At 41.5% G+C, this 22,533-nt stretch overlaps 1 protein-coding gene and 1 long non-coding RNA gene across 6 annotated transcripts in view; one reads left to right on the forward strand and one right to left on the reverse strand.

Annotated features, from left to right (window-relative positions):
- HMCN1 (hemicentin 1) overlaps positions 1-2,842 on the forward strand; it is a 161,768-nt gene extending 158,926 nt beyond the window's left edge. For 4 of the 5 annotated variants that reach the window (XM_005487032.4, XM_074546292.1, XM_026793475.2 and 1 more), the window contains 2 exons: positions 355-481; positions 1,521-2,842. In XM_005487032.4, coding sequence (XP_005487089.2) covers positions 355-481; positions 1,521-1,887 — 494 coding nt within the window. In that variant the 3' untranslated portion in view covers positions 1,888-2,842. Of the gene's footprint in view, positions 1-354; positions 482-1,520 lie in introns of those variants that run through there. The other variant, XR_012581424.1, reaches the window with a different exon arrangement.
- Positions 2,819-20,844, reverse strand: LOC113459272 (uncharacterized). Its single transcript, XR_003380367.2, has 5 exons — positions 20,493-20,844; positions 19,604-19,724; positions 19,054-19,185; positions 5,627-5,887; positions 2,819-4,106 (listed from the first exon to the last, which is right to left on the reverse strand). It is a non-coding gene; the product is annotated as an uncharacterized LOC113459272 (long non-coding RNA).
- Positions 20,845-22,533: the final 1,689 nt, after the last annotated feature.

Genomic DNA, 22,533 nt, shown 5'->3' on the forward strand with positions numbered 1-22,533 from the left:
ACTGTCTCTGCAGGGCTCTGGGGGGGCTCTGCAGAGAAACCTGACACCAGCCAGGCCCAGTGCAGGGCTGAGCTACCTCTCTGGATTGGCTGTGTGAGAGTCTGCATTCCAAATTTCAGGTTTCAGAAGTTTTTACATGCCACACTTAATCGTTTCACAAAACATCAGCAAACTAGACAATTGCAACTTCTAATCCTCTGCAGTTCCCTTGTGACTTTCTCATTACACATTGAGCTTCAAGCTCTAGGGTCAAACAGAGGCAAATTCTGAGCCCTGCTCAGCCTTTACCTACTTTGATTTTCACCCTTTAATTCTTCTACCAGCAGTTGATCCCTTGCATGTTTTTCCATCCAGATATTGATGAGTGTCTTGAAGAGGACATAAATTGTGGATCAAATCAGATGTGTTTCAACATGAGAGGAAGCTACCAGTGCATAGACACTCCTTGTCCACCCAACTACCAGCGAGAGCCACATTCTGGGTATGTTCTATTCTCAGCCCCTTCTCACCTGTCCCAAGCTCAGCTCCTTAATATGTGCTTGTTAAAGGAGAAAATTTAAGTTTGCCTGACACCAGTAGAGCTCACAGTAGCTGAAGGTAAGGCATTGACATTGGAGGTCATAGAGTCAAAGAGTCTTGGGATGGTTTGGGTTGGAAGAGACCTTAACAGAACATCCAGTTCCACCCTCTGCTGAGCAGGGACACCTTTCACTATCCCAGGGTGCTCCAAGCCCTGTCCAACCTGGTCTTGGGCACTTCCAAGGGATGAGGGCAGCAACAATTTCTCTGGGCAATCTGTGCTACTGCCTTAACTGCCAGGGAAGAATTCCTTCCTAAAATCTAATCTGAATCTCTCTAATGGCTTGACTTGCTAACCAGCTTCAAAGCAGCAGATATATTTTTTAAGTCATGAAAATAATTCTTACTTCCTGTTAAGCTTTATTTCCCTGTTCTGGGAAGAAATCCCATATTGATTTCTTTTAATCTTTCAATATCTTCAAAGAAAAATAGCTTTTTTTATAGTCAGAAACCATCTTTTGAGATCAAACTCAACTGCAGTGACATCTATATTGACATGGAGGTCACGTTCTTCGACCTCCATTAGCACTGGCAAACTGCACTAGCAAAGATTTAATACTTATCTTTCGATTAATAGAAGTAAATTTTGTTCTGCCCTTCATTCCAAATTCTTTATTTTATGACCTAACAGACGCATACCTCAGATGCTGCCCAGAACATTTTAAACTATTCTAATGTTTAAGAGCACAGTCTCTAAAACTTACCCTATGGACATCAGTGATGTCCAGCCATCTTTCTGACATGATCCTGTTGAGGCAAAAAGGGACATTAAACTGGGCTGCAGTGGATAAGGAACAGTGAATGAAGAATGCATGAGCACTGCTAGAGAAGTTTTAATCTGCAGCAGGGTCAACAGGGGAAGAATTTCTCCTCTAAGACCTATCCCAGTACTTAAGATACTGTGCCTTCTCCCTGGGCTAAAGTGTTCTGCTCCTTCCTAGGTTCTGTCTCAAAAGCTGCCCGGCCAACGACCTGGAGTGTGACCTGAGCACCTACGCCCTGGAGTACAAGCTGCTGTCGCTGCCCTTCGGCATTGCTGCAGGGCAGGATCTGATCCGGCTGGTGGCCTACACTCACGACCAAGTCATGCACCCCAGGACCACCTTCCTGATGGCGGAGGAGGACCCAGCCGTGCCATTTGCCCTGCGGGATGAGAACTGGAAGGGGGTGGTGTTCACCACGCGGGCGCTGCGGGAGCCCCGGACGTACCGCATGGGCGTGCGGGCCCTGTCCTACAGCGCCGACGGCAGCGTCGAGTACCGCACCACCTTCATCATCTACATCGCCGTGTCTGCCTTCCCCTACTGAGCTCAGCCTCCTGCCCAGGGCCAGGGTTGCTCCAGCCTGCTCTGCTGCCTGCCCCACACGGGCAACCACCTCACTTCAAAGGGTGCTGTGCGCTTTTCTCCTCCCCTGCTTCCCGGAGGCTGCCTCTCCAGTTCCATTGTTCCAATTCAAGAGGAAGATCCATGGCTTCGAGGACCTGTTACCACTTGCTTTATTTATTACACTGGAATAGTCACTTTCCACAGTATGTTCTGAAAAGCAGCAGAGATATCCATCAGTAAGCAAGGAGCAGCCTCCACTGAAAGTAACTGAAGGAAAACCCATAATTTCAAGTGGTCTATATATTTTAAAGGTTGCTAAATGTTTTAAATTTTATATCTATTAGATTTTTTTCCTTATCAATTACCCAATAGAATTAGGGCTGTGCTATACTATGTTGTGTTCTCCAACCCACCAAATGCCACTATGCCCAAGGGTTGCAAATGCTGAAATGAATGGCATTAAAGTTTGTTTGCAGCTAACAAATCTACAGGAGAATTTGGAACTGGTACCTTTGGTTTCCATGCAAGTGTAGAGATGTTGCTATTTTTTGGAAGAAAAAACCAAAGTAGCTTCTTCTACTTTATAGAGCAGGTATTTTGTAACTTGTTTTTACTCTGCCATTCTGGTGTAGCCATTTATTTAACCCAAACCCATATCCACTGCCATACTCCCAGCTCAGTAAATGGTCTGGGGTTTTACGCACATGGAACATTTTTCTCCAGAGGTGATGTAAGTTTGGTTCAATAATGTCAATACACTGTACACAAGTAATTTTGCCAAGATGTATTCTATTTTTATGGACGTGTATATATGTGGTTTTTCCTGTGTGTATTTTCTATGCAGTATCTCAAGAGTGTTTTACAGTTACGTTTGCATAAAAGGACAATGTGAGTACAATGAAAATAATCAAAATAAAGGTTCCCATCAACTTTGAGACTGCTGGGACTTTGATCTTTGAAAAACTTATTTTCCATTTCTAAAACTCTTGTCCTAAGTGCCAGGGGACAATTCAGAAGGTACCATGCCCAGCAAACCAGGGAACAGCTGCAGCTCTTTTCTCTCTTCCTGGCACTCTAGGGTAGCAAGAGACTCACCAGCTTTAAAGTAGATTTTCAGCCACAAGAACAAATTGTCTTCCAGTAGAACTTTGTCTCTATTCTTGTATATTATTAACTAATGTTAGACATCCCCATTTGTTGTCTCCTTGCTTTTTCTTCCCTTTCCAATGTACCAAGTGAAGTAGTCCTGTGTTGTCATCTTATTGCAGGGGTTCCATACTGTTGTCTCCTTATTACAAAAGTTCCTTACCTGCTTGGTGTTTCTCGTGGGCAGCTCCTCAGAGCACTGACTCTTTCTTCTTCACAAAGCAGCCAACTGACTCCAGTCCCCCTCTCGCTCAGCCATGCCACTCTTTTATAGCATCTCCTTCTCATTGGTTACAGCTGTGGCCTGTTAAAGTCAGGCCTGTTCCTAATCTTTGATAATTGGCTCAGCTGCAACTCCTTAGGGGTGAGATTACTTTCTACACTATTTTCTTATACTCTATCCCCCTACAGTCCTGCAAAACCAGGATGACTTAAAATTGCTTTGCACTTTATACAGATTTATCAGAGTTACAGACTTTAAACTGAACAGGCTTGCTGCTTGGAAACCTGACTTGAAAAATAAAAGCAGCTCAAAGAAGATCAATCCCATAGAAAAGGAAGGAGAAATGAGAGTAAGTTATAATAGGTACAGGTAATTACCTCAGTGTCTTTTAGAAATAAGTTCATCACTTTCAGTCTGATTCTCAAGGGAATCTAATTCCACTTCCAGAAGATAAAAATTTCTACTCTGACATATTTTGCAAGAAGGGAAAAAACTCCAACAGCGTTGACAACCTTTCTGACCAATCTGACCCTAAAAGAAGTAACAGTCACTTACCAGGTAGAAGGCACTTAATCACAGCCATGGCTCCAAGTTTTCCTTCATCAAGGCTTTCCAGGAGCCAGCTCAAGGAGGAGCTGCTTGTCCATGTGGAAGGTGTTCCTTATCCTGAGATGACGCCAGGACTGAGGGACCAGTGAGATGTGGGTCACTGTGGGCGTGGTGGTTTTCACTCAGGGACTCAGAAGGGAAATACTGAGTAAAGGAGAACTTCTGCCATGGCCTTCTCTTCTTTGGACGTCTTGAGCTGTGTAACAAATTTCATTCCTGTGCTGTTAAAAAGGTTGCAAGTATGTTAAATTAGAGCAACTGTACCTGCTGCTGCTCTACCTCCATAGGCCTGTTGCTGACAGGCTGGAAAAGCTGCTGCTTATCATTACTTTTCCTAGTCTAACTTTAGAGGCAGGTTAGTACATGTTTATGTGCCCACATGAGAGAGCAGTTAATGAACAGATAGTGCTGCGCTGCTACCTCAGGCCTGTGCTTACCTTCCTTCTGCACAAGCCTACTGTTCCCCTTGCTTAGTGGATTTCCTGGAGCAGCATTTTCTCCTGGCCTGTTTATCCCTGAAACACTGTCCTGTGCCACAGGCTCCTGCCTCTGTTCCTGACCCTCACCCCTGTGCAAACATACCAACATTTCATTAACTACACTTAACCAGGATCAAACAAATCCTCTTCTGCCATCTTCCACGGTGTGTATTTATCTCCCATAGTGAGGAACTGGTACATAGGGGTGGTTTCAGGGTGACAGCTGGTGGCACAAGCCTCCTGAAGCTCACCTCCTGGTGGGCACACTTCGGATCCCAGCCACCTGCTTGCTGCAGCAGTGCCCAGAGCACTCAGCCCATGCCTGTATTCCAGTAAAACATCTGCTAAACCCCAGCCTTTGCCAGAACAAAACCAGACTCACTCTTCCTCCCAAAAACAATCCTATCTTGGTAAAGCCAAAAGAAACTGCATGTTAAATACAGCTCTTTGGAAAAATCCATGTGATCCCTTCCAAATCTAAGGTCTAGGAGAGGAGTAAGGCAGGAAAAGGAGTTCAGGGATGAAACCAGGGTCAACTGGGGCCAGAAAGGATGGAAAATTCACAACCAGCATCTGTTAAAGGTGACTGATGCCTTAATGCCAGCCCCACCACAGCATCAGGTATCTCACAGCCACCATAAGAGGCAGGTGTTCAGGAACCAGGGGCAGGTAAGGAATGCCCATCACACCTTCTGTAGGGATCCAGCTTGCCAGCCCCCAGAGAGAGGAAATGCACTGGGGTTTTATTTTCCTTCACACACTGGCCAAAGTGGAAAAGCTACTGCATGGGTACAGTAATGAGCCTGTGCTGGATGCACAGCGCTGTTGGCTGAAGGGAATACATGTCATCAGGTGAGATGGATGCTCAGCAAAGACCAGAGCAGCTGTTCCTGACTGGAAATGTCCACTTCCAAGTCAGATCCAGACAGTGGGTGCGAAAGCAGGCGGATGCTGAGTAATGCAGCCGTCACTGCCCGCATCGGCGGGGCACTTCCAGGCAGGACACTGCTCCCAGGGTCCAGGGGGGAGTTCTGGAGCCCTTTGCCTTCAGAGGCGTTTCTAGTTCTGGCAGCTCAAATCCAAGGCTGCTGCCAATAAAAACTTGGCACAGTGCAACAGCTGAAATCCATGGATTATTTTACAAGGCTGGAATCCCAGCGCCTGCCCTGCTGTCGCCCACGAGTGGGAGCAGCACACACAGCACTGACTGTGGGATCCCCTGGCCGGGGTGCAGAGGAGGCACCTGGCACATTTCCACTTACCTGTCAGGATATGGCATGTACAAATGCATGGATTGGTGAGGGCTGCTGTGCTTTGTTTCTGTGGGGAATCCTGCAGGCAGATAAGGCTCCTCTGGCCTTGAGGGCTTTGATCTCTGATCCAGCGGAGAGCTTTGATTCAGCCCAAAATCAGATGGATCTCATTGCCATCACTCAGCACCACAATGAAGTCTGGAAACCTAAAGCACCTTCTTCACCAGCTTCCATTAATGCCGGAGAGTCTGAATGGCTTAAGTGCAGCCCCTGAGGAGAAAACAGAGACATTTTCAGCACTTGCACATGCAGAAGCTCCCCATTCATGCAGAGCTGCTGCTCCACAGGGACTACAAGAACTCTTCATTAATGACTTCATTTACCCCTTATAAGCCTGGGCAAACTGAGAGGCACAGGCCTCTGGGTGTGAGCTGGGACAGCAAGGAAACACCAGAGAGTGCCAGCTGATGGCCAGAGCTAAATGGGTCCTCAAACATCACACCGTCAGCAGCACTGCTCTAATCATCTCAAGATCCAAGCAGTGCATCCAACCACACCCTCTGAATAAGGTTAAATGTGACCCCTAGCTGGCTGCAGGTTTTTGTAAACACATTTGCATATCTGGACACACTTAACACAAATCAAATCATCTCTCAGATCATTGGGTTCAGTGTTCAAATCTTCATAGCACAACTGGTGCCAGATTATTCTGCTTTGATAAAAATTAGTGTTAGAAAGGGAAGCAAAGGAGACTTGCTTACAGATAAAGGCATGTGGATAAAAAAGGCACACTTCAGCACTAACAGATTCAAATTATAGTTTATGAATAGCTAAATAATAGGGGCATCACAAACATCACCAAGCCAGGGGGTTGTTCAGAGTACACAGCAAAGGTTAAGAAATTAATGCTGTGCAAAGAGAAGAGGATCTGTTAATTCTCACTGTATGTAAGCACTGTGCATCTCCTATGGTTCTGGATAGCTTCAGCAGTCTTGCAATGCAGTGAGATGCAGCTGGCTTCTTTATTAATAACTTCTCATTGCTAAGGACTGAGACAAGCTCCCCTCCACACCGTTGAACAGCTTACTGCACAGCAGTCAAATCAAGTCCTGCCCCCCTGCTCCATCACAAGAAGTGTCTCAAGGACTCCGCTCATAGAGAGCACCTGAGAGGTACCAAGAGATCTGCACTGCACAGCCCATAATTCCAGCAAGGCCAAACTTGCTATGCAAAACTGTACCAGAAAAACTGGCAAACAAAAAGTTGTATGTAAAAACTTCAAAAAAGGAATGTATCTAATTTGGGGTCTCCAGCTTAAGAGGCAAAGCCATCCAGCATCCCTGAAGTAAAGAATCCCATGAGTATTCCCCATTACCACCATCCCTGATAAACACAGTGGCACATAAAAAAGCCCAGTTCCAAACAGCATCAAGGCTCCTTCACAACTGCCTCTTCACATAAAATCAGGCAAAGGAACAGGACTTCCCCATGTCCAGAGAGGAAAATGCAGAGGTCTCTGGTGTCACTACATGACTGACTGAAATGGAAAAAGCAAAAATAACATGAGAAGACAACATTAAAACATACACTAAAGGGACTGCAGGAGCCCCAGTGATAAGCAGGGGAGGACAAAGCTTCCTTGCTCCAGAACCAGATGGGTTTTGCTGAGATGTCCTAGCAAGTCTCATGCTTGAGAGCTTATGGGAAAGAGATGAGCTGAAGAATTCTGCAACAAAACCATCACTTCTTCAATTTCTCTTCTACTTAAAAGAACTGGACTTTATTAAACCTTGTAAATAACTCTGATTCCATCAAATTTATTCATCCTTCATCATCTGTCTCATCCTTCCTCATCTGTCTGCAAGCAGAATTAGCTCACCAGTATTCACTATTTACCAACACTTCAGGCCAGCCTGCTTTTCTCAGCTGCTGTGGTCTTGTTGAAAAGGAAATATTGGTGGTTTTCTTACTGGTTACTCTGCAATGTTCTCAGTGATGCAGAGACTGATAGAGAACCTCAAGTTGGGTGTAACCCTGCAAAGCCTGTGCCAAAATATTACTGCTAACATTTCACAGCTCATGTTTTGAAAATTTTCTGGATGCATAAACAATGTTTTCCTTTAAAAGATGAGGCTCTAAGACAGAAGTGGTTTGTGTTCACCAGCCCAAACGCATAGCAAGGTAATATCATGGGTGTTTTTACCACCTGTAGTAGCTTTACTACAGACAAGCAAAGAGCCATCAGCAATTACCAAAAAGCCACTTCTAATGAAAGCCAGTCACAACCTTGCTAAAAATTCCCAGTGCCTTCAAATTGGGCACCTCAGCTAATCAAAATCTCTCTTAATCATAGGAAAGGTCTCAGCAGATACCACAAGTAATAGCAAAGCTAGGTTTTACTTAGAGCTGATATAACCCAAATGGTCTTGATATAGATTTGAAACTGATAAACAGGACAGAAGGGCCCATTGCAAAATGAATTACCACAGTATGTAAAAACACACCAGCAGAGCAGCTAATGGCAACAGGCTGAACCCAGCTGAGAATCAGCTTTTTGGAGAAGAAGAGCTGGTTTTTGGGCAGTCAGGTTCAGCAGTGAAGTTCAGCACTGTGGGATTAGCCCGTTTGTTTACAAAGCCCTGCTGGTTATCTAAATAAATCACACAGCACTGGTTTTGCTCCCACCTTGTGTACTAGAAAGAAATCAATAGAAAATAACAATCAATAAATCTCCAGCCTCAAATTGGAATTTAAACCAGCCATGCTAAAGTCTGAGACATTTTCATGATTTAGAGCTGCATGAGTAAATTGCCCATTTCCACAGGTTTTTTCAGTATTTTGACAAAGTCCTTTGATCACCTGAAGCTGAACTGAGAAAAATACAATGGATGCTTGTTCCACTTGGCAAACCCCAAACTCTCCCACTTTTCTGTCATCAATTGTGTCTTTCAACAAATGCTTCTGATACTCAGATACACATGCAGACAACATGTTCAAACTAGATATTTGGTCCCAATTACACTGAAGTCAAAGTCTGAGCTTTATGTACCAGAGCATCAGCTTCTCAACCACCTCTCAATTACAGCAATAACCTCTCCTCTGACTACAACAAATCCTTTCCCCTCCACTCACAATAACTCTTAGTAGTGCTACAAAGACCTTGATCTTATTCTACAAACACAAGCACTACTTCTTTCCTTTCAAGTTCAGCCTGCCTTTACTGCCAGGAATCTTGCTACACTTTCAGATCTGTTCTCTACCTCTCAAATTGGCCTTTTTTTTCACTTGGCAGGAGTTTGCTCCTTGCACAGAACAACTTCATTTTGCTCTTTCAACTCTTTCTCCAGAGTCCTCCTCTGTGGGCTATCGTTGGAGATAAATACAAGAAAGATAGCAAAATGCGTAACTACAGGAAATGAGTCCAACACCATTTTCTGTACCAGTTATCTAAAACATTAGTTTTGGAAGCTATTAAACACCTTCCAGTATAACATCATGTTGGTAAACAGCACTCTCACAATGATTTCCCTTACGAGAGGGTTGGTTACTGAGCTGTTTTTTCCAGTTTTACAAACTCTGTCCAGACAAACTCCATTCCACTACAAAGGTGTGTGTGCTTGGATTTTAGGACCTATTCCACAACGGGGGAGGAAGAGGGGGCTCCTCTGGCTCACAATCTTATCTATTATCTTACAAGGAATGCACTGGTACCACACCAAAACCCATGATGGAGACATATTCATGAACATATGAACACTGCTACCAAAAACCTGGAGTTTAGCTGGCAGGATTGACTGGAGGAGCCCTTGTTGCTCCATGGGAGGGGACAATGACAGAACAGTGCCAAAGGAAGGACCCACTGGCATCAGAAGTCTTGGACTGCAGGTGACCCAGAGAGGCTTGCCATGAATATCAGGTGCTGTCACCAGCACTTGCAGGTCTCAAATGCTGTTCACAGAGACAAGAATTCCCTAGGTCAGAGACATCCAGAACACAAGGGACTCAGCAGCACCAAACCCCCAGGAGTCACAGACGGACCTGTGGTACACTTAAATCAGAAAGGGCAGACACAAACACCAGGTCATGTTTCCTGTACACCATGGATGTATGGATTTAGTTCAAGCGAGAGCTGTCACCAACTCCTGACAACATCCTGAGCAGCTACTTGGAGTACATGAGCACTTATCAATGCACCCTCAAGCCCACAGCACACTGGGACAACCTCAAAACAGAAACCACAATTTAGGTCCATACTTGCTGAAACAGTGGAAAGGTATTTTTTGTAAATATAATTGGGATTTCATTATTTTGTTTTGATTTTTCTTCAGATAGCAGAACACAGAGCATCAAAAAGCTCTGCTATTTAGCAAGGAAGCCTGCAGTTACAGGTTTGAGCATAGTTCTGAATCTCTGGGATGAAATTCTATTTTATTCAGTATTGTCTCCAGCACAAAAGGAATATGCACTTGTAGTGTTTATAAGACTGTTGGCAGAAATAAGGTTATATTAATTAGCTCAATCTAACAAATTAATTAATAAATTGAGAGTTAATGTTCTTACACAGAGATGGAAAAAGCTCCCTACACATACCTGAAAAAAGCACTGCCTACATGGCATGCATTCTTATTTTTCATTAGTGACTATACAATTTCACCTGGAGTGTTATATTCTCTGCCCCCAGGTTCCAAGTGAGCTGTAGATCCCCTTTGAGAGAGACTGACATGAAAACTAACCACTGCTATTGCCTGAATGGTCACAGGTTAGATAGACCTCTTCTATTGATAGATGTTCTCAGAATACTGAGATTTTAGATTAAATCTGTTGTATTTTAACAACAACAACACATCAAATATTTTGAGAGTTATAATTTCTGTGTCTGCAGCAGAACTGATATGTCAGTTATTCAGTCCATTTCCTATTTCAGTTTTCCATAGACAGATTTTGAAAGTAATCTTTGTTTGCATCTATCTATTATGCAGTCATTGTTTATTTTTAAGCTGTTCTGGTTCTGCATTAAATACATTTATTTTAATAAGATGAGCAACAGTACTTGTAAAACAGAACATCTGTAAATGCCTGCAATCTGCCAGACAGTCTTGTGCAAGAGTAATCGCTCCAAATAAATGTTGTTTGTAATGCTCTTTAATATTATGCCAGATAAAGTGATAATAAAAATGCAAAAAGCCTAAAAGGATAGGAGTAGCATCATATCCCTGAAATCATCAGCAAGTGTCCCTGTTTTCTGAAGTTCACATATGAATCACAAGCACACTACTGTCTTGGCAGGACAGTAAAGGTCCCAGAAGGGGAATATGTACAATGATCATGGGGGAAAGAAAAGAAAAGAGAAAATTGGACAAAACCTACAGATTATCATGTTCTATGGACAACTCAATGGTTCAAGGGAGTGTTCATAGATTAACTGAGACAATTAAGGGTGATACTTTTGAATTAAACTGCTTTCATTAACAAATGCAAAGTTGGAATGGAATTCCAAAGAACATCATCATACTCTTATTTATCCTTAGGCCAATAATAATATTTCCTTTCATTAGTACATGAGTTATAAGGTTATAAGGAGGAATTAATGGCAAATATCTACACTTTCTCATTCTTCACTATTTAATGATGCGATTTTGCTACAAACTAGGCAAGCTGCTTTTAAATTATCTTGCATTAACCTAAAATAGTCTTTCAGAGAGATCATCTTTGTCATTGAGGTATAAGTTTAAATTTTAGCTTTGGTTTCAAAACAGGGTTAAAAGGCAAATTCATACTGTGATCTAAATGCTCTAACAGCAGCTACAATCATCTACTTAAATTTGCTTCTGAAAGTGAAAACACCCAAGACAAACCACTGGTTGGGAAACTGTTGAGCAGAAGGAATGAATATTATTCACAATTTCATACACAGAAAGCTGCAGATGTTACACACCTTATCTTTTGCAACTACTGAGTGATTTTTCTGACTCTTATTCTCGTCAAAATTTGCTTAAATTTCACAGTTAACAAGAGAAACCAATAATTGAATGACAGAGCTCACAGACATGCAAGGACAAATTTCAGAAGGGTGACTGAGGCATTCTCCCCTCTCACCCCAAGCCACTGAGAAAGCAGAAATTACCCTAGCAGAGGAAGGACTGAAGTAAGATTTTGGGGCCATTGGCAGTTGCTCTGCAGCAGCAGGAAGCTGGGAAATGAGTGTTGTTGCCTCTCCATTAATGATGAAATGGCAAGGTTTCACTGGCTGCCCAAAGAAGACTGACAGACGGCTGTGACAGATGACTTAGTAAATGGAAAAACATCAGATCCGTTTACATTGAAGTAATGTCTCCAAAATAACTGTCCCTGCTCTGCTGTCGTACAGCAAGAGCCTTCCAAAATCACCTCAGGTTCCAGCCTCAGCTTCACTGCACCCTTACAGCAATGCAGCCAGAGAGGGACACTGGAAAGGAACTCCTGCCACCAAGATCCTTCTCCCACCTCATTCAAAAATGCATCCAACTCCATCTTAAAATTTGGTCATCAGCCTGTTGCCAAGTCTCAGTGATATAATGCTTAAGAACATTGTTCTAGTTTCCTGCAATCTTACTTACAAAGGGCTTAAAATGATTGGACTTTGGCTGCTGTTGCTAAAGGCTTTATTAAACTAAAGGTACACATAATCCTCCTCTCTTGGTGCCCTATATCCTTATTGCCTGGAGGTATTTACACACAGAAATAAAGCCCTTCTTTGCTAGAATTAACAAACTGAACTCCTCCATGCTTTCCTCTTGCATCTTTCCATTACTTTATTTATTATTGCAGCCTCTTCTCATTTGTCTTACTTTCAGTACCTTGTGCTCAGGCAGCCAAAGCTGCTTACAGTATCCCATATCAGTATAAAAATATTAACTAAGCTCCATGGTCTGCTTTCACTGAATCCAGGCCCCTGAATTTCTGAACTGTGCTGGGCTAAATGTCACCAGACCACTGTGTCACAATAATGGGGCAATTTTATCTGGCCACACAGTGAAGTTCACTGAGTAACCTGAGCCCTGAGGAGCAGAGCACCAGGGCGTTGCCATGAGGTAAGGCAGAGTCATCAGCCCCAGCCGGAGCCCTGGAACAGAATGTTATGAATATAACATCAACCCGAAAATGGTGCCAAACTTCTGCAATCCTTGCAAATTCCACAGCCATCTCCCCCATCCCTCAGGATTCCCAAAGACAAAAACACTTTAGCCTATCTGCTGTCAGGGAGGGCTATTCCCAGCCCCTCCATGAGTGAGAATTCCAGGCAGTGCTGGCTGCCCACGGCCTGGTAGCTGCTCACTGACGCCAAATCCTCCTTCTGCTCTCATGTCCTGTGTCTGCAGCCCAGCCCATTCCCATCAACGCCCCGCTGGCCAAACAAGCCAGCACATCATCTCCACCAACACTGAGGGACTCATTGAGTGCCCATGGCCTCTCAGTCTCTGCTTACGCCTTCCAGCATCCCCTTGATCTTCACTGCCCAGGTTCAGCTTGCCTCCTGCTAAGTTCTCACTAATGCCATCTTTAAAATTCACCTGAACTGGCCCCATTTCTCACTGGATCTAATAATGCAGCTGGTTAAAACACAAGGCCACCCCTGGCACAGTGCACCCTCTAGCCACCTGTATTTCAGTAAACTTGAGGTGAAACAAAAAGGTTCATTCCATATGGACACCACCTATGAACCAGGATAGCCCAATAACAGTCTATCCTTCGTGTTTTCCACATCAGGAATACTGCAAAGGAACACCACAACCATCTCAGCAAAGCCTCAAGACAATATTCAGGATTTGTACATATTCTGAAACCACTGTGAAACTGTAAACTGGGAATTTAAAAGCATCCTAAGGTTTAAAATTTATTAGATACAGATGGGAAAAAAACCTTGGATGTTTTGTGGCTTTTCACTTAGAGGTAATAGGCTGGAATAAATTCCAATAATATCTATTATTTTATGTATATATTTTACTGACATAAATAATTAATTTATGAAATTTGTCTAGTTAAATTATATTTTCCTAGGATCATTTAAGTAACTACTTGTTGCAAGAGCCTAAAGGAAATATTTATCCTCACATTTATAAATACTGCAAATAACTGAGTTTTTCTGTTTGGTCTTCACTCTGGGCAAAATAGGCACAATTCATATTCAAGCTTCATCAGAGCTTGATATAAGCTTGGAAAAATATCCTGTATTATCTACGTTCTATTCTAGAAATAAACCCCTTTAACCTAGCCTATGCTCACAGCTCTAGTATTTGTATATAAAAATCACTGTAATGAATTAAAAGTAAACCTCAAATAGACTTGGAATTTAAACACTTATGTCTGATATCTGGAACACTTAGCTTATACAACTAATTTTACTCAAGCCAAAGTTACTAATTTATCTTTTTCTAGGCTTAATGGAGCTAAAAGATATTCACAGAAACAGATGAGACTATGTAGCACATTAACCCAACTAAAAAGATCAAACATGCCCAAAACACAAGAAGCACCTTATTTCTATTTATAATTTAGATCTTCTAGTTTAAACTCATCTCATATTTTCACATGAGAACATTTTTATACAAGATACAGTGTCGTCACAGGAACTCTTTATCTGAAAACAAAAGTTGCATCTTTTTGGGCATTCTGAAATAAATTTCCTAGAATTTGATAGCCTGCAGTCCCACTGCTCTAGCTTCTTCATCCTTAAACCTTTTCTAGGAATTCTTCCTCTAGTAGATGTCCACTGTATGGATTCTAAGGAAAATGTGATGTTCATATCACAGTTACATCAAATTACTTTAATCTAAGAGTTATGCTAAACACTAATCTAAGAGTTATGCTAAACACTCAGAAACTTGCTGTTCTCCTGAGTTTGGAGCATATCCTTAGTTGAAATGTATGCTATATTCTTGAAGAATTAAAGAAAAAAAATTAATTAAAACATCAAGAGATCTGAATTTCCACTGAGCTTGGCATGGAAGGCTGAGCAAGATGCTTCCCTTTCCAGCTTCTTTTTCCTTTCAGTGTACTCAAGACAACAAAGAACCCATGCTCAGGTACCAGGAAAGGACCATGGTAGGATCTTTCTTTGGGCTGTTTTTCCTCACATGGCCCCACATTCATCTGAGAGTTCATTTTCACTGCTATTTGACATCACAGTGCAGTCACTAAGCTCCTGTGGGATTGGCTTTGGCATGCTGTTACACTGAGCTTTCCCATCAATTGTGTCTCTCCATCCTGCTCATTTCTCACGTCCTGCATTGAACAGAAGCAAGAATTGGCCTGAATCATTTACTAAAGCTCAGGCAGAGCAGGGTCACTAATGTTTATTATCAGTACTTTGGCACATGCACCTCCACTTCCACCCCATGCTCAAGGTTTTCACTCCTCAGCAGAAAAGGAAGCAATTAGCAATGTAATTTTGTTACTGACAGGATTTCTGGAGGGCCATGCTTTTAAGCAGCAGTTATTGTATATTATCATAGTTATGCAAATTCTTTTCTTTCCACTCTGATTGAGCCTTTATGATATTTGTTTCTCAGGCACAGCACCCATAAACACAGGACAAACTATGTTCTCTTGTAAGAATATGCTTATGTCAACCCATATTCTTTACCAGCACCCCTAGGATTTTCTCTTATTTTGTGAAAACTAACTTTGAACAAAGAATGTTGCCAATACCCTGAGCTTAATCTTTCAGGAATAGAATTGTCTTAAGGGTGGTGCATTATTTATAATTTTCATCTTCAAATCAACTGCTTTGGTCACAAAAACATATGACTCATTCCAAAGTGAATAAAAGAAGGCTGACTGTAAAAAGTCCCATCCTCCAGATACATCTCTGATGATGTACTGAAAAAAGATTAAGTGCTGAAGGAAAGGACTTTTTCTTGTTTGGTCTGCAAAGCATGTTCCTTTTCCTTTGGGAGAAGATTTTAGGGATGACCTTCTACTTCCCTTAAACACCTTCTCCTGTGATGTCCTTTACAAATGCACCTCCCACCTCACGTCAGAATCTGACATCCTGTTCTAATCTTTTGGGATAAGAGGAAAAAAAAACCAGATAAAAAGTGTGTCCTTCCCATTGTCTATGCTAGAAAGGGAACCTTCACAGTCCAGCCAAGGGAAAGAGTCTTTCTTCAAACTAGGCTTTTATTGCAGGCAGGTATTACCTTTAAACCTGTCAGCCCATCAGAGAGTGATGCAAACTGCTCAGTTCTCTGCTGCAGAGATTTTTTCCTTTTAAGTCCTCATTACAGCTCAGAGTCCCTCAAAAAGTTGAGTTAAAGAGCCATCAGCACAGAGAACACTGTGACAGAAACAGAGCAGACCATGTTTGGTGACGCCAACTCAGTCTCAGGTGTCAGTCACAGAAAATACAGAAAACTCTTGCCAGACTTTAGTGTTCCTTTTCCCTTGACAGTGATGCCAATAAAGGTACAAAAGCCTGGCAGATGCACCTGCACTGCCATGCTGTGCCTTGGGGAAGGGAAAAGTGCCTTTTCCTGTTGCTGACTGGTGATTAAACATGTCCCAGAGCACAGCAGTTGATAGCCCACATTCTTCTAGACATGCATCATGTTCATACACTCTATATGGGGGTGAGTGAGCTGGGATGGAGAGATGCTTCTGCTTTCTCTTCCTGGGAACATGACAAGGATTTGCTCCCTGGCTGTTACTAAGGCTACAGTTTGTGATGGGTTTAGTCTAAGCCCTGGTAGGATAAGTAATACCAATAACAGCAATCAATAAAATGGGTTTCTGACAGTGTAGTTTCCTAAATGGTAAACCAGACTATAACATACCTATCTATGCAGTAAAAAATATTATTACATGTTTAAATATCACATATTTACAGCCAAAGGTTGACATCAGTACAAATTATAGCTCTGTAAAGTACACCAGAAAAGCAGTTATGGGACTCCAGGATAACCACAAAGGCAATCCACAATTAAAACATAGACATGTCAATGGCCAGATACCTGTACCACAGAGGGCTCCAAATTCATAATCCTAATTTGAAATCCTAAACCTGATTTTAAGTACCAGATTAGATTTCTCCTAACTCTAATCCTATCTCTGCAGTCCCCAGATAATATATATATTTATGTGCTGAATTGTTAAATCAAATCTTCCTTATAGGCAGAGATAAGTGCCTCTATAAAAGTAAAATACATGGCTGTGGGTCATATCTGCTGACATCTTTTGGGCTGTAGAAGCCTAAATATTGACTCCAGCCCACCCCCTTAGGCTAACCTCAATAAGGCCAATCCCCACAGTAACACGCAAAGCAACCAAAACACACAAATCTCTGAAAATTTAGACCAAAATTGAAATAAACTAATTGAACTTCAATGAAATACACTGAAATGCTATTACTAAGCATATACTGAATGTTAGCCATACATTTTAATATCATGAAAACTCCAAACTGAGTTTTACAGTGGAGACCAATTCCTATGATAATGCAGAAGGCTGATCTTTGTCAGCTCTCAGCCCTCCTTTTAACCTCCTAGTGGCAGAGCTCCAGCACCAGAAGCCCTGGCTGTGAGCCCAAATAAATGCTTAGTAATATCAGTATATTGATCAATCCCTACAGTAAATGAGAGCAGCAGGGCCATGCCAGGCACCTCCCTAAAACTGAACACCACAAAGTTGAATCACTGACTTATAATCTAACTTGAATTCAAACCATAAAATTAATTTGAAGTCTAGAAGGGAGATGAATCATTTAGACAGAAAAGCTGCCAGCCCTCTTAACTCCTTGGACTTCTAAATCCACAGAGGCTCATCTTTCCAAAGCTTGACCTTGACCCCAGCCTCCAGCATAGTCACCCCTCAGGAGGGATATGGGGACTAGTTCATATCCCCAGCCCCAACAGCTGTGAGTGCTGGCAGCCCATGCTGTGAGGGAGAACTGCTTAGGACAGGTAAGGAGCTCCCTGCCAGAAGGGAGCTCCCAGCACCCACGCTGGTGCCCTTGAGAAACACGGAATTACAGGGGCTTTCAGTTTTAGATTTCTAAAACCTAATACTCAGCTCTAACCCCAGACTTAATTATAGACAAACAAAAGCCAATGACTAGAAATTTCCTGATATATCAGAAAGATATCTGGATAACAACTACAGCTTGGGGGTTTTTTGAATTTTATTTTCCCTCATCAGTCAAGGTCAAGAATTTTGCCTTTGCTGCAGATCATTCCTGCTTCAGATCAACACTGCACAACTTCTGATATAACATAGCCTTGCTGAATAATTTACATATTTGCCATAGTTTCATTTGTAGACATAAATTCCTGTTATATTTGAAGTATAAACTCAGAGCTGCTGAGCCTCAGTGCCCTGCTTGGAGCTGCTGCAGTCATGCTGTGCTTGTGCAACTCTTACAGGAGGACTGAGAAGAAAACTGATTTTTTAGAGGCAGAGTTCATGTTGAAAGTATTTAAAAGAGAATACAACAATTTCAAAGGTCATTGAAACTGAAAGGGAAATGAACATTTTCTCCTGTTTTAAATACCTTTACCTCTGCCAAAGAAAAGGGGATTTATCATGCTGAGACAAGTTACTCTGCCAAACACTCAGGCAACCCTTGTTCACTGTAGGTGTCTTTTAAACAACAGAATCTGAATAGACAGAAGTACTGAACATTTCACAGAAATAATTCAGATTCCTGTAAAACAATGTTTACAGTAAGAAAGAAAGCGGGTCCCACAAGCCTTTGGCAGCTTTAACCAAAGCTTTCTTCACTACCATTAATATACAGTATTCAATAGTGCCAGGAGAAAGTTTTTGTACAGGAGCTTGATATTTGACCTTTGAGAGCTTCCTGTTGAATGTGCATCAGAAGTTACTGCTCAGTTCTCACTCTGAAGTCAAGCAACAGCAGAAAAGTCCCAAAAAAAGAAAAAAAAAACCCTTCTCAGAGCCATATACATTAAAATTTACTCATCACTCTTCTATACAACTATGCTAATCCAGGAAGATTTTCTTCCTTGCGTATACACATTCAAACAGATTATTTTTGCAGGAGTACAAAAGAAGTGAAAGCTTGAAAATGTGTTAAAAGAATTATTTATGGTCGCCTATGATGTCTAAGAAAGATGATTCTTCATGTTACAAGAAAATTACTTCACATCAAGTCTGAAAAAACCCATCTGACACCTTTTCACCGCTCTTTTGCCAAACTGAGGGTGTTATTTGTCAGCCATATGAAAAATGGTGACTCTTTCTGGGAGTCTCTACCATCTGTCCTGAAGGGGTAATGACATAACTAAACTGAAAGAATTGTCTGCATCTTTCATTCCCAAGATTTCCAGGAGCCAGTGCTAATTCAGCTCCTACTGTTGAACTGAGAATTCTGGTTTAACTGCTAAACATAATTTCCAACATTACAGACAGACATATATAACTTCTTACTCTCCTAGATTTACCTTTCTCATGGTAATTTTCTTCTTTCTTCTTATCCTGGGCCTTCATGTTGAAATACTGCTTGACTTTTTTTCTTCCTGTAGTTAAATCTCTTGTTTTCTTGCAGCTATGATTCAGTAGAACTAGTCCATACACTGTATGAATAAAAAAGAACAAACAACATGAAATATAGTTCATTTTCTGGGACATTTTTTATGAAACAGAACTCACTTTTATCAGCTATCTGTATTCAAATCTTTAACCATTTCACTAGGTTCAAGATCAGAGAAAAATAGTTCCTTAAAGGGAAAAGAAAGAGAAGTTCAATATTTCTTATTTAATGAGGTCGTGTTCTGACAGACATTCCCCAAAAGATTTCACCCAGTAATTTTCTGCCACTAAGTCTGCCCTGTTGTATGAACCAGAGCACAGATTCCACATAAAATGAGATTCCAGTCTAGCCCAGATAAATCCATGCTCTAGCTTTGGGATAAAAACCTTTACAATTATTTCATAGAGATTTGTGAGGACCCACTCAGAAATATCATGACATCTATAAAGTGATGCACTTACAGCCAAGGCTCCAGAGAAGTGCATTACATCCACAGATGTAACCAGCCAGCAAATCTGCTTCTTCTCCTGCTCTTCAAGATGTTCCATAATGTCTGCAGCTATGCTGATTTTAAAGGCTTTTCTGGAATAAAAAGATTTTTGCTACTGATATTGGTAGTACTATAAAAATAACACAGACCTGGGGATTCTACAAGTCTTCCACCTATCATTATGGGCTTGCCTGAGATTTCTGTGAGAACAAACGTGATATCTAAATAATATTTAAATATCACTCTCCACTTCTTACTTTAAAAAAAAAAAATCACACCTTTTTCAGAATTGGAAGTACAATAATTCTGTATTTACATCAACTGGAAGATGTATGGGAACAGTTTGAGCCTTGGTGCAGCAGAATTCATTGCAGTACTACTGCTACTTGTAAACCACAGAAAAGCTAGGATGTTGATACTCCTTTTTCTTAAAAGACAGAGGTCCTCTTTCAAATTAACTCTTTTTTTTTCCCCCACAATCAGACAAAATCCCAGTGAAAGTTAGCCAGTTGTGCACAGAAGAAAGTGACAGACTGTAGAAGGCAAGACAAGGAAGCACCTTTGATCAATTATCAGTTGTCCCAGAACTGCAATCCCATGAGCTTCCCACATGAAGGCTTCTGCCTCCTCTACACCATCCCCTTCCTTGCCCCACCAAGACCCCAGCCCTGAAAGTCTATCAGTCCTTCCTGCAAGACCAAAACTTTTCTGTGATTCTTGATAATTTTTCTTAGTAACTTCAGTGAGACCTCCAGCATTCTCATTTAACTTGCTATTACATTCCTTCTATGATTCCTTTTATGTGAAACAAGTGTTCACCAATCAGTGAATATTTAACAGGCCAACACTACTCCAAATACCTTTTCCCTTTCCTGTTGCTCAGCCCAGTTTGTATCACTTCTGCTGCGATTGCCCAGCAGCTCTTCCTGAGTCCTACAGGGACTCAGAGCACCCGAGGTAACTTCTTGTCCATCCAAAAGTCACAGGATATTCTGAGGGTCCTGATGGGTTTACAAAGGGGACCAACGATGGAACTGAAAAAGCAGTAAGGCCTCTGTCAGACCAGGCTCAGATCATGCCAACAACTGTTGTCTGGGACTTCACTGACTTCTGTTTTCCATGTGATCCCAGTGGATATGATCACATTCCCAAACCACTATCATAAATGGGACTGACTGATGAGCTTGTGGAAAAGCCAAGGCCTGAAAAGGCACCGCCAGGTCACGGGTACCAGCATAAGGAATCTGTTCATCCAGAAATAAAAAATAGCAGCAATTGTGCTGTAATTGGGATCCTTGCAGTACACAGGCAAAGGAAGGGCTTTTTTTTTTTACCTCCTCTTTTTTTCCAAAATGCAATCTACTAGGGAAGTTGGAAGGACAGATAAGATTTTGGATACACATGCCAAGGTTTGATGAAGGGTTTGCGTTGCCTGAAAGCATTGCCAAATTAATGACTGGCCAGTTGATATTAAGTGAAGCAATAAAAATCAGATAAAAAATAAAGTTTTCTCTTTTTGATTGGAGTGACTAACCACAATATTAGGTCCCAAGTGCTTCTTTAGGACAAAATAAAATGCTGATGAAGCCATGTATCCTTATTTACTCATCAGGGATGATGAGCAAATGTAATGAGTCTTGTTTCCCTAAAGGCAGCTAAACTCAAAAGAAGGAAATGGAACATTTTGTACTTACCCTATGTTATATCTGTGTTTGGGATGGAGCTCTCCCTCCCCTGCCCATGCAGCTCCCCATTCCTCTCTGGGCCCTTCTCCCTGGCACTCCAACCTGGGCACAGCAGCAGGAGCACACCCTGCCCAGCATGTGTGCACTGAATGCTTTTCTTGCCACCTATGAGAATCTATAACAATAATTTAAAACAGGATTTCAAAATTCATGCCTAAAAACAAAGGGAAGACCAGCAAAACCTGGTCAGGATCATCCCTTACCTTAATGTTATCTGCCCACCCATCTCAATGCCACAGTGACAGTACAATTTTAAGGTGACTTAGGTGCTTTTCACAGCCTGTTGATCCACTTATGAAATTCTTTACACACAAACTTTGCAACTCCATGTGACCTCTAACAACTGAAAAGTTCAATTCAGAAGAGAAATTAAAAACACAATCCTACCAAAAGGAACATCCATAACACAATGTGGCAGCCATTCACAGCTACCTGTTTTTTAAGTGTGTCTGTTCCCAATTGTATGACTCAGTTGAGCCCTGGCTCAACAGAAAAATGATAATAATTTTGATCTTCTGAGTTTTTTGATTGAGTCATACACACACACACATATATTCACCTCAGGTAGCCAGCCAGTATTTACTGGGACTCATAGCTGCACCAGCTGTGAATTTATGGAAAAGAAAACAAATCTCCTCAATGTCATGGATCTCAAAGTAAGGATACGCTCAGTTAATTTGGTCTTAAATGTTTTGCTTGAGCAAATAATAAATTAATTAAGTTATAAGTATTTCAGTATTTTTCTAGGAAACGTCTCATCTTGCTGATCCTATTTGGCTACTCTAACAAGTACTTCTTCCCCAGGCTTCAAATAATCATAGACAGGTACTATTCTACCCAAGCCAGGGTTTCTTTATCCAGCTTATAGTCCACTAAAGACATCCCTGAAACTCTTATTATAAGACATGTAATATACATTTCTTTTTGAATGACCTTGAATAAACTCCATAATAACTCAGTCTCCACTTTCCCACAAAGTAAACTAATCATTACTCCATTTAATTGAAGTAAATAGTTTTTCCATGCAGAAAGACTGAATAGAAATCTCTCTATTGTGATAATGCAGAAATTAGAAATTCTAGCATAAAATTACTAAAGCTGTTCAGTCAATGAATCAAGTGAGGAAAACATTCAAATACATGTTTAAACCCACTCC

This window comes from Zonotrichia albicollis, chromosome 8 (genome assembly GCF_047830755.1).
Source record: "Zonotrichia albicollis isolate bZonAlb1 chromosome 8, bZonAlb1.hap1, whole genome shotgun sequence".
NCBI lineage: Eukaryota > Metazoa > Chordata > Aves > Passeriformes > Passerellidae > Zonotrichia > Zonotrichia albicollis.